Source organism: Schistocerca americana, chromosome X (genome assembly GCF_021461395.2).
Source record: "Schistocerca americana isolate TAMUIC-IGC-003095 chromosome X, iqSchAmer2.1, whole genome shotgun sequence".
Classification (NCBI taxonomy): Eukaryota; Metazoa; Arthropoda; class Insecta; order Orthoptera; family Acrididae; genus Schistocerca; species Schistocerca americana.
The window spans coordinates 967,200,403-967,217,950 of NC_060130.1; the positions used below are offsets into that span (position 1 = coordinate 967,200,403).

General features: G+C 37.5%; 1 protein-coding gene across 4 annotated transcripts in view; it reads right to left on the reverse strand.

Moving 5' to 3' along the window:
* LOC124554705 (WD repeat-containing protein 7) overlaps positions 1-17,548 on the reverse strand; it is a 388,339-nt gene that overhangs the window by 132,488 nt on the left and 238,303 nt on the right. For all 4 annotated transcript variants that reach the window (XM_047128342.1, XM_047128340.1, XM_047128341.1 and 1 more), the window contains one exon: positions 14,530-14,631. In XM_047128342.1, coding sequence (XP_046984298.1) covers positions 14,530-14,631 — 102 coding nt within the window. The remainder of the gene's footprint in view (positions 1-14,529; positions 14,632-17,548) is intronic.

Genomic DNA, 17,548 nt, shown 5'->3' on the forward strand with positions numbered 1-17,548 from the left:
TCCAAAGTTTAAAAACTTTTCCATGGTCAATTATGAGAGTGAGCCACACTTAGAAATTTGTTAATTCGTGATTATGGTTCCTTTAGTTTACACTTGTGGTAAAGGAACTTTAATTATTTTTTGTGGATGTTCAGACATTTACCATAAACATATGTTCCTGTTCAGTTTGTTTAAACCCTCACAAATGGTTATCAATTTAGTAATGAATGATCATTAATGGTGGAAAGTGATATTTTATTATTTTGAATAAACTCAGTTTGTTAAAAATTTCAAAATGTTATTAAGTAGTGAACACTATTTGACTGAAAAATTTCTGCCTGCTTATACTGAACGAGTGAATGACTTTATTTAGGGTTAATGTGACAGACAAGTTGGCTGATCCCCGAGCAATGACGTAGTGAACATTTTAAGACACCCAACCATGCATTACGGAGGCCCTATGAACAGTGTTTTTTCTAGCTTTTTGAATTTTTTATTTGCAGTGATGCACTTGGGTGCTCATGAGTCATTAATTGGTGAAAGCAATAGGGGTTAGCTTCTCCCTTATTCATACATTAGAATTAATTTAAGTGTACCATTGCATAGGTTGGTTACAGCCGAGTCAGCTAGGGAACATTTTACTTTTCACAATATCAAAGCCTAACATCGCATTCTGGCCAGTGTTTTCATCTGAAATTAAAACTAAATTTCTTTCAAAACGTCACTTATTTTTCAAGTAATGAAACAATAAAGAGGTCATTTTGTTCTGTCCCCTCTTTGCAAGTCCATGACATGTGGACTTTATGGTCTTATTGTTGGAGAGATTGTGAACACTAAAACCACATACCATAGCTGTCTGAAACAAAATATTTCACTACTTGTTGCTAAGATACAGACAGGTTTTACGTGTAGTCTAAACATATGCCAACCAAATACATGTCTTGAATTTTTGACTTCATTCAACAGTATGCAGAAAAAAGTTGTTCCCTTTGTTTGGTTGTCGAGGACTGAAAGCATCACAATCTTTTGCATCCGTAACTAATGGGACTGGATATTAATTCATCTACAAAGTTTTCTGATAGAAAAAATTTACTGATGGAGAAAAGGAAAGAACATAAATAGCAATTACCTGCAGACATCAACATGTTCGACACGAATATTTCTGCCAATGTGTCTTACATTTTTTGATCAAAACTACTATTAGCAGGCTATTTTGAAACAGTATTTATTGTCATAAACTGATACTGAGAGACTAGTGGCTCATAAGTTTGTAACCACTGTAATTATTTTTTTATTAACCAAATCATTGATTTTGGTGTCATTGGAAATTTTTTATTTTACATAATACCTATTATCATACTTTCCAACATTAAAAAAATGAGAAGGGTGTTTTTCGTGTGTGTGTGTGTGTGTGTGTGTGTGTGTGTGTGTGTGTGTGTGTGTGTGTGTGTGTGTAAATCTTATTTGTTCCCCAATGTAAATGTTAGAGATAACGTAAAGTAGTCGCTACCTCTTTTTTCTCCTTAGAGATTCTTCATAATACATCTCTGACAGATAAGAGTGTCAAAAAAGTTTCAGTCATCCAGTCCTTTAGCCCAAGACGCACACTCAATTTAGAAATCACCAAATAAAAGAAATGTTCTATATGCTTTTTTTCAACAATGGTGACTCGTAAGAGAAGTAATAGGAGCAAAGAAATCAATTTAATAGACATGTCAAGTATGAATCAAGCTGATGTAGAATTGCTGAAGCTACGAAATATCTGTGAAAATACTGAAAGTGTTTGTTGTTCTCATCAAAGGCTCTACATGGAAACATTTGAAGACAGACAAGGAATCTGATATGATGCTTTTAAGAAGCACGGTAAAAAGAAATATTTGAAAGTTGTTTCTTTAACCATGACCAAGACATACAAGCCTTCCACTTATCCCAGGAACTAATCTTTATACAAAATGCCATAATGCCATTTTATCTCTTACTTCTATAGCTTGCCAGTGATGGATGAATGTAAAGTTGAAGATCCATCACATGCACCAGATCCATCTACCACCTTTGGAAAACTTAATGAAAGCTGTGAATTACTTGGAATTTCACAATTTAAGGTTACCAAAAGAATAAAAGGCAAGCTCCTGAATACATTCAATCCAAGTCTTGTGCCTCAGCATTAACCCTTTCAGATTCTCTGGCTACAACTGTGTACCTTAAATTTTACTGTGTCATGGTGTTCAACATTTTCATCATGTGCAAGTGCTGCCAACTGTTGGGCATCACTATGAAAATATCAGCAAATCAGTGTCAGCATGTGGAGTAGCTCGTGACAGTGCGCAGCAGCTTGTGACCACCAGACTACGTGGACGTGGTTGGTTTGCTATATTCCACTGTATAATTTAATATTGTTATTATTATTTTGCATGGTAATTATTGAATTGTCATTTTATTATTTACTACAATAGAGAATATTTCGTAATTAGTTATTTTAGTCCATGAAATGAAGCCAAGTGTACAAATTATGTTTTGAAAACTGGTAAATATTTTTGTATAAATCTTGCATCTAAAATAATTAAAAATCAACTAAGAGCATTACCATACAAATAAAAATTTTCCTCCCTTCATAAAAAATTCAGGTCTGAAAGGATTAAAATGCCAGTGAATAGCATCATAAGTGCTACATGTTCCAGTAGAATGTGTGTCTGAAAAACCTGGTAGTGCTGAATGCACAGAATGTAATAGTTTAATGCAAAAATTTCAAGAGAAATTATCCAGAAGGTGTGTAAAGAAAGACTGCAAATACTTCAGCACCAACGTCATGGGGTACATATTTTCTTAACATTACTGAAAAAGTGCTAGGTATTACTAAAAGAAGGCGATATTTTGTGAAAAGGAAGCTAGGGAAACAGAACAGGTAAAGGTGTGGAGACAAACATCCAGATCACCCCCCCCCCCCTTTTTTTCTTTTTTCTCCCTATAGTGATAATGTAGGTTGAATTTCTGCTAATAAGAAACATTGTATGTATGTCTGTCTGTCTCTTCAGAAAATGGCAAAACAGTGTATAACACAAAAAGCCTCATTTTGCATAAAATGAAAGACGTACGAGGTGTGTTCAAAAAGAAACCGAACTTTTGAAATGGCGCACTAACCAGCAGAGAGTGCACACTGCGGCTACTGAGTGCACCTAGTGGCAGGTTTAGACAACAAACTGCCATTTGCCTCATGTCACTTGGACAATTATCAAGTGAACCACAACTGCTGAAGTAAGCATGTGTACAGCCGGCAAAACTTTCACAGAGACATTTCAAATGCTTAGCCAAGCATACGGGGAGGACTGTATGAGTCACACGCAGTGCTACAAGCAGTATAAACATTTTCAAGAGGGCAGAATCTTGGTCTGTGACAATTCCAAGCCTGGACGTCCTTCCACATCAACCGATGACAGCCATGTGGATAGTGTTTGTGCTGTGATTCACAGAAATCGTCATTTAACTGTTCAGGAAGTTTCTGAGGAGGTGGACATCTTGCTTGGTGTATTAAGCGTAAAAAATCAGACGACTGAACAATGAAAAAATGTTGTTCGGAGTGACAAACCGCAGTACACAATGTGGTGATGTGATGTCAGGGTGTGAGTATGGTGAATGCCCAGTGAATGTCATCTGCCAGCGTGTGTAGTGCCAACAGTAAAATTCGGAGGTGGTGGTGTTATGGTGTGATCGTGTTTTTCATAGAGGGGGCTTGCACCCATTGTTGTTCAGCTTCAAATGGCTCTGAGCACTATGGGACTTAACATCTGAGGTAATCAGTCCCCTAGAACTTAGAACTACTTGAACCTAACTAACCTAAGGACATCACACACATCCATGACGAAGGTAGGATTCGAACCTGCGACCGTAGCAGTCGCGCAGTTCCAGACTGAAGCACCTAGAACCACTCGATCACGCCGGCCAGCTGTTGTTTTGCATGAAACTATCACAGCACAGACCTACATTGATGTTTTAAGCATATTCTTGCTTCCCAATGTTGAAGAGCAATTCAGGGATGGCAATCGCATCTTTCAACATGACTATTCCTAATACATAGTCTGTGGCGGAGTGGTTACATGACAATAACATCACATCTCTTTAATGGACTGGCCTGAATCCTATAAAACACCTTTGGGGCATTTTGGAATGCTGACTTCGTGTCAGGCCTCACTGACCGACATCGATCTCTCTCCTCAGTGCACTCTGTGCAGAATGGGCTGCCATTCTCCAAGAAACTTTCCACCACCTGACTGAATGTATGCCTGCGAGAGTGGAAGCTGTCATCAAGGCTAAAGCTTGGCCAATACCATATGGAATTCCTGCATTACCGATGGAGGGGGCCACGAACTTTTCAGTCATTTGCAGCCAGGTGTCCGGATACTTTTGATCACATAGTGTATGTACAATCTATTTCTACCTCACTTACTCCCCCCCCCCCCCCCCCCCCAGTCTCTCTCTCTCTCTCTCTCTCTCTCTCTCTCTCTCTCTCTCTCTCTCTCTCTCTCACCCACCCACCCACCCACCCACACACACACACACACACACACACACACACACAACCACCATTCAAAAATACTTTTATAGCACAGGAGTATTTGTCAAGCTGGTATGATTTCAATTTGTGTTGAAGTTAATTTTATTACCCATTAACTTCTTCACATCATTAGATGCATGATCAAAGAATTTTATGACTGAATACCTCACTGTTTTTTGTGGCACACTTTGGCTAAGGCTAAGTGATGGATATTGTAAGTCATTTCTCCTTCCAGTATTACCTTTATGGATGTTACTGTTGTTTTCAAACTGTGATTGAAACTTAATTTATCAGTGCAATACCTCGTAACAGAGAGACAAATATTCCTAGCGTAATGTAACTCATTATTTTGTGAAGAACACAATATATTCTGAAGAGTCAATATGGGAAGACTAGCTTGCATTAGTTTTGTTTCACCAACAACAAGAATCCATGAATGAAATATATTAATAGCAATCTCTGTTATTTTATATTATCTGCGAGTTTTATTACTACCGCTTACCTCATATAGCAAATGATTTATATTAACGATATCAGTCAATATGTAGCATACATGCTACATCCTACTGTTATTTTTTTTTCCATCCATGGGAATAAACTAATGTTCTGTGCCTGACTGTAGCATATACTTTACGGCTTGTGCTTTGTGTGTATCTCTGGTTTTTGTTTCTGCATGTACTCAGTAGGTGGCAGTATCTGTTTGAAGAAATCATTTTATCAGAGTGTCAGAATGTCTTTGAGAGATAAAGGTAATTTATGTTTGTTTTTAGCAATTTTTAACCGGAATGTGTTTAGGATATGCTAATATACCATACACTGTCACATAAATGACTGTTTATTATATTAAAATAACACAGCAGTGCATATTCTGCAACAACCTACACTTTCACATTTCAACTGGATTGATTTCATAGCTTTTAGGTGTTTAATACTGTGTTTTCTGATAATTGCATATATTTTAATGATTTCCTAACATACACAGTATCCCCACCCCCCCATGAAGCACAGAACTTGCCAAGGTGGACTGGCTTGTGTGCCTCAGTAATATAGATAGCCGTACTATAGGTACAATTGCAACAAGGGGCATCTGTGGAGAGGTCAGACAAACATGTGGTTCCTGAAGAGGGCAGCAAACTTTTCAGTAGCTGCAGGGGCAACAGTCTGGATGATTAACTGATCTGGCCACATAACACCAGCCAGCATGGCCTTCTGTGCCCTTACTGCGAACAGCTGAAAGCAAGGGGAAAATTATAGACATTTTTCCTGATGGTACACAGCTCTACTGTATGGTTAAATGATGATGGTATCCTCTTGTGGGAAAAAATACTCCAGAGGTATAATAGTGCCCCATTTGGATCTTCAGGCAAGGACTATATGGGAAGATGATGTCATCAGGACAAACAAAAATGGCATTCTAGGGGTCAGATAGATAGGTAGGTGGCTTAGAGAATTTAAAAAGGGAAATGGATAGGTTGAAGTTAGATATAAAGTGAATTAAGTTTGGTGGCAAGATGAACATGACTTCTAGTCAAGTGAGTACAGTCTTATAAATACAAAATCAAATAGTGATAATGCAGGAGTAGGTCTTATAATGAATAAGAAAATAGGAATGCAGGTAAGCTATTATGAAGAGCAGAGTGAATGCATTATCACAGCCATGACAGACATTAAGCCAACATCCACCACAGTAGTTCAACTTTATATGCCATCCAGCTCCACAGATGAATAAGAGATTGAAAGAACATATGGTGAGGGAAAAGAAATTATTCAGATAGTTAAGGAAGATGAAAATTTAATTGTGATGGGGGACTGGAATTCAATAGGAGGAAAAGAAAGGGAAGGAAAATTAGCAGAATAGTATTAACTGGAGTAAACGAATGACGAAGGATTGCACCTGGCAGAATTTTGCACAGTGTGTAATTTAATCATTGCTAACAATTGGTTTAAGAATCATGACAGAAGATTATGTATGTAGAAGAGACTTGGGAACACTGCCACATTGCAGATTGAGGGGGGGAGATTAGTTTTTAACATCCTGTCAACAACAAGGTCAAGAGACAGATGCAGATTTAGTATATAATGCTGAGGCAGAGACATTGGAACCCAGTTTTAAGCCTTAAGATATTTCCAGGGGCAAATCATAATTTATTGCTTATTAACTGTAGATAAAAGATGTATAAATTGCAAAAAGTTAGGAAATTAACAAGTCAGGAAGAGAAGACAAGAGAACAAGCTGAAAGAGCCACAGGTGGTTGACAGTTTTAAAGGGAGCATTAGGCAACAACTGATTGCAAGAGGGGAAAGGAATACAGCAGAAAAGAGAAGCAACTGTATGAATATCAAGGGCTCCAATGGTAAACCAGTACTAAGTGAAGAAGGAAAGTTGAAAGGTGAGTGGAATATATGGATGGGCTATACAAGACAAATGAACTTTAAAGCAGTGTTATAGAAAGGGAAGAGGAAGTAGATGAAAATGAGATTGAAGATATGATTTTGTGAAGAGATTTTGACAGAGCATTGATGGACTTATGTCAAAACAATGCCGCTGGAGTTGACTACATTCTCTTAGAAAATTTAAATCCTTGGGAGAGCAAGCCTTGACAAAGCTATTCCACCAATTGTAGAAGATGCATGAGACAGGGGAAATACTCTCAGACTTCAAGAAGAATGTAATAATTCTAATTTCAAAGGAAGCATGTGCTGACAGGCATGAAAATTACTGAACTGTCAGTTTAAGAAGTCATGGTTGTAAAATACTGACATGAATTATTTACCAAAGAATGGAAAAATTGATAGAAACCAGCCTCAGGGAAGAGCACTTTGGGGTCTGGAGAAATGTAGGAAAATGTGAAGTGATAAGTGATACTTACCCTGGAAGATATACAGGGTGTGCATAAAGTCCGGGAATACTTTCAATTATTTACTGCACAAGTACCAAACATTGCACAGATATCATACATATGTCATTTTGGGGAGGGGAGAGGGGTGGTTGAGGAAGGTTTAAAGGGTAAGGCAGGTCACTCAGACCTGAGGACAAGAGGGGCCACCTGTTCTGAGGATGAATATCATGTTATTCATCACATATATCTTTTATTTATTCTGTCTCACTATTTCCTTCATTTTAATTTTATTTTTTCATACTCATTCTCTCAGCTTCCCTCCTGCCCCCTCCCCCTTTTTTCTCTAGTACTTACAAATCACTATTCATTCCATCTCTTCTTAATCCATTTTTTACTTACCACTCAGTTGTAGTCATGTCTGGAGTGAAGCTGGCACAATGCACAGTGCTGACTAATTTACTCTCTTTCATCCCTTTGATAACACCCTCCCTTCTGCCCTCCCCTTCAATCATATTTCCCCTCCTCCTCAGAACAAGTAGGTTTCACTTGTCTTAAGGGAGTGACATGCTCTTTCTTTTTAACCTACCTACCTACCACCGTCCCTCCCGCTCTCCTTCATCCCCCCCTCCCCCCCCCCCCCCCCATCTATCTCTCTCTCTCTCTCTTTCTCTCTCTCTCTTCCCCCCCCCCCCCCCCCCCCCCCACCCTTCTGGTGGACGAAACTATTAGTTCCAAAAGCTAGGATAGTATTGTGTATTTTTATATTTGCCTATTGAGAGTATTGATATCTTCTTCCTAAAGATAAGTACAAGCCATTAATGCTGCTTCATAATTTCAGTTTTCTTAAGTTTTATATAAAACTGGTGTGAAACAAATGAACAGAATAAAGGCTCTTTGTTTTTTTTAGATTAATAGTAAACTTGTTTGAAAATATGTATAAAAACGTGTTTATCCAACATATCAAAATCAACAACACAGCCTACTAATCTAGACTTAAACAAGACGAAAATACTGTACGTATGAATTACTTAATATTTTAGCAATTATTCCCTTTTTCAATTAAGATGACATGTATGATATAATTTTGTAACTGATCTATGGATGACTAAGCAATTAAACTAACTAGCTAAATATTTAATCTCAAGGCAACCCTACAGAGTGACAAAGTTGATGCTTTAAATTGCAGCTAAGCTATGTTAACTTGCAGCTGTGACTGATGTAAATTTTTGACTGAAATGTTATTTTCAGAGTAATTATTTTTCCACCATCCAGAATATATTTACTTATTAAATTTTAATGACTCTGGTTCACTGTTATGTAAATTCTTTTTCAAATACATCATTGTCACCTCTGACCCAAAACAACGTTTATTCATAAAATGCAATTTCATGCCGTGTGTGTGTGTGTGTGTGTGTGTGTGTGTGTGTGTGTGTTAGTCCATGGAATATGCTCAGGTGGCCGAGGCAGTCAAGATGCCCACTCATGTCAAGCGGAAGATCTGGTTTTGAGTCCCGAACTGGCACAAATTTTCATTGTCACCAATGCACAGTGCATCCAAAGTTTATCCATATTCGCAAATGCAAATATGAGACTGTATTTCATATGGTTATAGACTGCTGCAGTGCCTGTTCCTTCAGACATGCATGGATATTCTGAAGGGCATTACAAAGTACACTGCAACAGCACAGGCACTGCAATTTGGTATTAGTAAAAAAGTGGTTAGAATTCAAAGGTGCACACATTTTTCTTCGGAAATGAAGCACATTCAATAAATTAAGTACTTCCAGTGGTATATGACAATAATGACTTGCATACTTTATTATAAATATTTTCTATAAATCAGTAAAAGATATTAGTTTTTAGTGCAAAAACAGGCAATTAGATAGCCTAATAATCTGACTAGGACCAAACAACAAAGGCATAAAAGTCAACTGTCTAGCCTTTGCAGATGATATGGTTCTACTACTGGAGAGCTGTGAAGAAGCCACAGAAAAGACTCTCAAACCACAAAAAAGGGCAGAAAAAATAGGTGTCAATAATCTCCTTCGAAAAGGCCAAGATAATGACAAACATAAAAATCCATCAAAAGGTTGTCAAAGAACTCAAATATCTTGGAGACTGTATCAACTGAAATGTCCTCAAGAAAAAGGCAATGGCATATAGAAGAAGCAAAGTTTAACTGGCCTTCCACACTCACCAAAAACACATAACAAAAGTTCACTCTAAAGAAATGCAAAAATTAGACATTACAAAATACTTATCAAACAGGAAGCTCTTTATGCAGCTGAAACACTGACCATCACCAATTAGGCCAAGCTGAAAGGCTGGAGAGCAAAGAGGGGTGACATTAATAAAAATCCTTGATCCAAAATTCCACAACAAACTAATTCACAACAGAAATGAAACCTTTTACCAAACTACCAAAAAATTCTCAGATACAACGAGGGAAAGAAGAAATGATTTTTAGGAACACATTTTCAGAATGAACCAAAATAGATTAACAGAAATTTTTTTTGACCACTTTCACAACAAAAAACCCAACTAAATTTGTTTAAGAAAATGAAAGAGGACTTAAGAGAACTCCAAACCACATACAATATGATCATAGAATAATATTTCTTTGTGTAAGTGGCATTACTGTCATCAAATTCAAGACTTACGATGTGAAAAATGTAACATTTATCACTTCAATGTTACTTTAGTTGACAACTGTATTAAACGAATGGACTGATGATAAAATGCATGTTAAAAGACAAAATTTTCTTGCTAGTCTTTCAATGGTATAAAAAAATTCAACAAGGAAAACTAGAAAATTAATCAAGTCTTTGAATGGTATAAAAAAGTCCAAGGAAAACTCGAAAATTAATTATTGTGCATAGAGGTAGCAACAGTGGTTGGATGGAAGGTGTTCATTTGATTTTTGTACCTAAAAAAGATTGACATTATCATGAAGAATATTTAAGTTCTGCCTACACTGCAGTCCACTAGCATTACAATTATGGAGAATTGTTTCATATCATATATTCAAGTTTGAATCCAGATTGAAAAAAAAAAAAAAAAAAGTTTTGAAAAACCAAGCCATTCTAAAAATGGATGTACAATAGGGAGCCAATGTCTAGCCTGCTACAATTAACCTTAAATTACTTAAACAAGTTAATCATAATCTTGTAGACTATTACATTGTTGTTGAAATGACAAAGGCTACAGGTCAAACTGTCATTAAGTTGCTGCCGCAGCACTGGAACTTGAACCTTATACAGCTTAACTGAACCAGTGTAAGAGGATGTAATGCTAAAAACAGTAACACATTCAAGCAATCAGCACATCACGATATCTGATCCCAATCTTTATACGACCATGGTCAAAGAGGTTTCTTGCAAAAACAAATCTAACACATTTCTGTCAAGGGTGGTTTTCCTATGTTTCAGGTTTTGCTTAGTCTGGCATGTCTGAAATTGTAGCTTTCTCGTTTATTGTAGGGTCGTTAATACCTCCTCTATCTGTTGCACCAAGACGGGGGCACGTACATACACACAACTGTAAAGTGAGGTTCTCTCTGAATTTTCCAGCTACTTTTGCTGATTTGTTTGGTGGTAGTTATTATTTTTATTAGTTAATCTTACCCAAATAATTTTGCAGAAAGACTCAGTTTCTACCTAAGCAGATTTCAAGTTTCTTGGCTATTGCTATGACTATGCCACTTATTTTCTGAGTAGCCAATTATGATGGGCCTATCTATTTCTGGTCTTGGCTAACTTAGCCACTTTCTTGGAAATGTTTTTACAGTTGAACATTAACATCATCATACAGTAATCTTTGCAGGCCCTCTTACGTGAGCCATTTTTGAGGACCCTCCAACATTCAACCCTACAAATAAAGTCTAAGATGCACAACTGAGGTTGTCACAGTATTGGCTTTTTCTGTTTTCAGGATTTCATTCAGCACAAAATCCGAACACACAGCTCAGAGAAACGCATCAGATTGTGAATTTCATCAAGCAACAAAGGCAAATCTGACCACATCTGAATTTATCTTCCTGTCACTGAAACAAATCAAATTTGTATACTTTTTCAGTTACAGATTATAGTTTTTATTTCCTTTTCTCATATATCAGATTATTAATTTTGGTCAGAAATGATAATCTTCAGACCCAATTACACAGTTTGCTAATCATAGTGACTCAGCATATGTGAAAATCGTACAGTCATAAAAATGAGCAAAACAAGTTTCATCATATTTACACAAAATTTTAAGTACGGAGTCCACAACTGTGCCGACTCTACGAAGAAACTTATTAGATCAGCAGATTTAATATACCACACCACACAAGCATCTACTAGTAACATCAGCTAAGAAGGTAGATCATTAGTCATGGCGCATTTTGATGGAGAATTTTGTCACATTGTCTTACTGACTAAGTGACCACAAACAGGAACAATTATCTTTGTTCAGAACTGAATATGGAAGCAACAGAATATGGGGAAGAAAAAGCAGAACAAAGGGCTTAATCACAATGAAGTTTCTGATCACGCTGCCACAAAGACTTCCCCAAGAAACTAACAGAGTCACTTGTGGCATGACACAGTTTGTCAGCAAATGTGTGCACAGGATGCTATAAAATGGAATTTGTGTGTCCCAATCTCCTCTTGGGTCTTGGTTATGGATCACCACTGGTAATATTATTTCTTTATGTCGCTATTCTTTTAGATTTTAATTTATGAATTCTTACATTATTACTTTCCTTGTGAACCAAATAATTAAAAATCTTTAATTGAATGTAAAAAAGACAAGAAGAACATGGTCCCGTTCCTCAATTCTAACAATAAATGGACAGCTTTGCTCAACAACCAAAACATTTACCAAATCATTAATTGCTTTCTCATAATGTATGTTCCATCATCATCCAAAAATCTTGAAAACAAGAAGAAACAAATTTAAAGTTTTGATGCTGTGGGTGTCACGTTACAGCTATCTGTTGATAATTTTCAGAGGCTCAAAAACTTGAATGCACTACTCAATGCTCCTTTGTAACAAACAATGAGTTTCATCGATATAGTGTATAAAATTGACGTGTCTTGCATTCCAATCTCAACAATGTCTGCTTTTTCTTGGAGTAAAAGGTTATCATACATTTCTGAAAACAACTGTTCTCACTTCAACCCCCTCCCCCCCCCCAAAAAATCCCTCCTCCCCCCATCCCATCCCTTCTATGCTTAGAGAGTGCATACAGGGGAGGGGACTGTAGGGAAGTGAAGGAAAGCCGAACAAATACATCCCTTATTAATATTATTAATAAATTCATTGAACGAGTCTGTGATCTATATTTAAAAAAGGATGATGCACCACTTTAGAAAAAATATTTACTGCATGATGACACCAAACTTTGTTTCATAAGTTGTACATTTTGAACTAAACACCAAGGCCAAAAGTTATGAAATACACCACTCAAAAGAATAAGGGGACCATGACTCCGGTATCTGCTAAACTCCACTGAGCAATAACTGAGGAATGGGTATCTTAGCAAATTATACCTTTATCTTTATCAAATTAATTACATAAAAAAATCATTACATCATCATTCATTTACATAACAAGAACTGAAATGTCCAACAGGTGTCAAAAACAAAGTGGAAAAAATCATTTTTCCCATCATACTGGGTGCTTTTCAATTGGATTTTGAGAGCTCCAATAATGTGTATGCCCTCTCTGAACATTTATCACCACCCGACACCCACATGGCATGCTCCATGTGAGCCACACTGTAGTATTCATCCTCACTCTTCAACAAGAGCCCTTGAGAGATCTTTGAGAGGTTGTGGTGGAACATGACTGCCACAGACATGTCTGATACCATGTCCCAGACTTGCTTCATGGGATTTAGGTCAAAAGACATCCCTGAAAATGCCCACCACAAGGGCACTGGAATTATCGTGCATGAGACTGAATTCAGAGCTACCACCATAAGCAGCAGCCACCAAATAATCCAAGAGGATCTGTTGGATGTACTGCCTCGTTTTAAGGTGACCATGGACAACAAAAAGATCTGTATGGCTGTCAACACTGATGCCTCCCCATACCATCACATAATTTTAGCCAAATTTGTTGATTTCTTAGACAACATTTGGCAGGTACCACCCACCACAACATTACCACAGGATCACCACACATGAACGAGGCCATCACCTTGCATCAGATAATATTTGAACTCATCTGTGAATAACATTTTTCACCACTGACGAAGTTGTCAGTTGACATGGGAATAGCAGAACTGAAGATGAGCTGCGAGATGATGTAGTATCAAGCAGGGTACTCCAACAGGACATCAGGGTCATAAGGTCATTCCTCATAACCTGTTCCTTACAATCTGATTGGACACAGCAGCTCCAGTGACACTTCTGAGAGCGTCTTCCAATGCTCTGGCAGTAGCCATACGATGCCTCAGTGCAGAGATGACCAGGTATTGGTCTTTGCATGGGGCTGTAATCTGTTGGTGACATTGTCCAACTTACCTTCTGCACTGACCTGTCTCCCTGTAGTGTGGGTGACAGATGGTGAGACATTGGCTCTTCCGCAACACAAAGGAAAGTGCATCCTTATTGGATCAAACAGACTGCCCTTGTAACTTTCACTGCATTATGATGTTGCAGTACATGTGCTTGATCAAATAACGACCACAAATGACAACTGCTGTCTGGGTATCTCACTAGAGAACATTGGGACACTGGTGCTACCTTCCCCCTGAGGGGTCACCTGATACTGTAAAGCATAACACAGCTGATAAATGGCAAATGACTTTGGCTGTTACATACATTGAAAGAGAAGATCTCTGACTACTCAAAATGACCACTAGTACTGCCTGTTTCAAAACAGATTCAACATAACAATGATACACATGTTCCATATACATATTCTCGTGATTCTTTTGAGCAGTGTAATATAATAAAGACGTACACACTAAGCAATTTTGACAGTATTATTCATAACGCTTATCTGCCTTCATTCAGAGCACACACTGTATTCCTTGCTGCCCTCCCTCTTCTTACACTATGCAGATATGCCCCTTAACCAAGACAATCACTTATATGCCACCTAGGATGTTCTGTCATTCCAACCAAACTCCTAGATGAGATAGTCTTAAATGTGCGCAGTGAAATTACATACCTTTTCCTTCAGGCTGAGCAGGTTTGAAGCTAACATTTTCAGCTTTTGCTTGAAGCTTTGTTTGAACATTTTCAGCTCCCTCCTTCATTTTTGCCAATATGCCTGTGGAAGTTCACAAACATATTTTCACCACATTCTGTAATGTACTAAGCATAAGTACAAAACATACATAAATAAAACAATTGAGTCCAATTAAGTATGTAACCTAATGTTCTTAATTAGTTTCAGAATCAAATGTAACAGTGTGCAAATAACAGAAAGACAATACTATTTACACAAATATCACCTGGAAGGTCCTGGTGGAATGTAATAATTTATGGAGTAAAGGTAACAATTCAGTAAATGGTAGAGGTGCTTACTCATCAAAAGGCTAATAAACAAAACAAAACTGATCTGGGCATCATACTCAAAAGCACTGTTTAGAGTTCACATCTTTGTTTTATTGTAAACTAGTGACCTGCCTCATCTCTGCTTGAGTAGCACTAAGTAACTATGGCTGGGTGACTTGTGTAGCATAGCGGCCATACATTACATTCATAAACCTTCCCAGTGAGTCAGTCTATCAGTGAAAACAGTATTAAAATCCCTACAGTAGTCCCTGAGATTAGCCTTTACATACAGGGGACTATAATTTATAATATATGAGGTGCTGAAACACAGTGTCACTGTACTGCAATATTTGTCTGGAGTATAGCCATGTATGGTACAAATTTAGACAATAAGCAATTTACACTAAAGAGAACAGAAGCATTTGAGATTTGGTGCTACAGAATATTAGATGGATAGATCCACTAACTAACGAGGAGATACAGAATTGAATTGGGAGAAAAAAGAAATTTACGGTACAACCTGACAAAAAGACCTTTTTTAAATAGAACATATCCTGAGGCATCAAGGAACAGACAATTTTGTACTGGGGGGGATGGGTGTTAAAAATTATAAAGCGAAACCTAGGCATGAATACTGTAATCAGGTTCAAATGGATGGAGGTTGCAGTAATTATTTAGATATGAAGAGACTTGCACAAGATAGAGTCTATCAAACTGCTGGCACTAATGTGCATTTCGAGCAACTGTTTCAGCGTCATGGTTGGCCTCTTCTTAATGCGGCTGTTAGGTGCGTTAACAAGGGGGTGGGGAGGGCGCTGATGGCAAGGGCATGGGTCACATCTCGGTGGCGGCAGTTGGGTCTATCAGTAGATTGGGTTTCACAAGACATGGCCTGCACCTCAATGGGTATGAGAAGGAGAGGCTGGCAAAGCTTACAGGTGACAGTGTAGTGGGTGATGGTGGTGGTCGGATCACTAATGGAAAAATTCCTGTAGTAGTTGGTGTTAGAGCTGCGCCTTTTTTAGACTGAAGTCAGCCGATAGGTATACCTGTTTAAAGGAAGTCCCTCTAACTAAGGGCTCACCTTCCGAGGATGTAACGTTTCCAAGTAGAGAAGGAATTAGCATATTTCATCAAAATATAGGAGGTATTAGAGATAAAGTTAGTGAACTGCTTATAGATATTGACTCTGAAATTATTGGTATATCTCAGCACCACTTAAATAATTTGACAATTCAGAGGCTTCCTTTACCAGCATACAGATTAGCTGGCTGTTTTTCAAGGAGCTCCTTGCTGGATGGGGGAGTGGCTATGTATGTAATAAACAGTATTCCATTTGAGTCCATAGACATATCACGGCACTGCACTGAACAGATATTTGAATGTTGTGCAGGGGAAGTTGAATTTAGCGAACCTAAACTTATATTGTTGTTGTTTATAGGTCCCCTAGCTCTGACATCAGAGCATTTCTGTTCAAGCTAGAGAGGGTTCTTAATTCACTTTGTAGGAAGTACCAGAAATTAGTTATATGTGGCGACTTCAATAAAAATATTGTATATGATGGTTCAAGAAAAAGGATGTTGGCAGATTTCATAAATTCATATGATCTGATGCAGACTGTGTTTTTTCCAACTAGGGTGCAGGGGAACAGTATCACAGCCATAGGCAATATTTTTATTCATTCTTCAATACTAGATGGGCATTCTGTTAGTAAAAGGGTTAATGGCCTTTCAGACCATGATGCACAAATTTTACCACTAAAAGGCTTTTGTACTCAAACAAATGTCACATTTAATTACAAACTATGCAGGAAAGTTAATCCAACAGCAATAGTGTGTTTTTTAAACCTTGTAAAGGAACAAGAGTGGCAGGATGTTTATAGTGTCGATAACATAGATGATAAATATAATGCTTTCCTTAGCACATCTCTCATGCTCTTTGAGAGTTAATTCCCATTAAAACATTCTAAACAGGGTACTAGCAATAATAGGCAGCCCGGGTGGCTGGCTAGTGGGATAAGGATATCATGTAGAACAAAGTTGGAATTATATCAAAATGTTAGAAGTAGTCACAACCAAGCTACAGTAGCCCATTACGAACAGTATTGTAAGGTGCATAAAAATGTTATTAGGAAGGCAAAGAGTATGTGGTATGCAAATAGAATAGCTAATTCACAGGATAAAATTAAAACCATACAGTCAGTTGTGAAGGAAATGTGTGGTCAGCAGCACAAGGTCGAAGATATAAAGTCAGGTCACAGTAAAAATACTTCTGTTACTGATAAATCAGATATATGTACAGTATTTAAAAATCATTTTCTGAGCACTGCTGGTGAATTAAATAAAAATTTAGCTTCTACAGACAATCATAACTTTCTTGGCAAATGCGTTTCTGAGGTTGATGTCCGAAATACTTCTCTGTGATACAGACAAGAGGGAGCTTGAGTTAATAATTAAATCACTGAAGGCTAAGGACTCTCATGGTTATGATGGAGTGCCTAGCAGAATACTAAAGTACTGTGCTGCACATATTAGCCATGCACAGGGTTATTACAAATGATTGAAGCGATTTCACAGCTCTACAATAACTTTATTATTTGAGATATTTTCACAATGCTTTGCACACACATACAAAAACTCAAAAAGTTTTTTTAGACATTCACAAATGTTCGATATGTGCCCCTTTAGTGA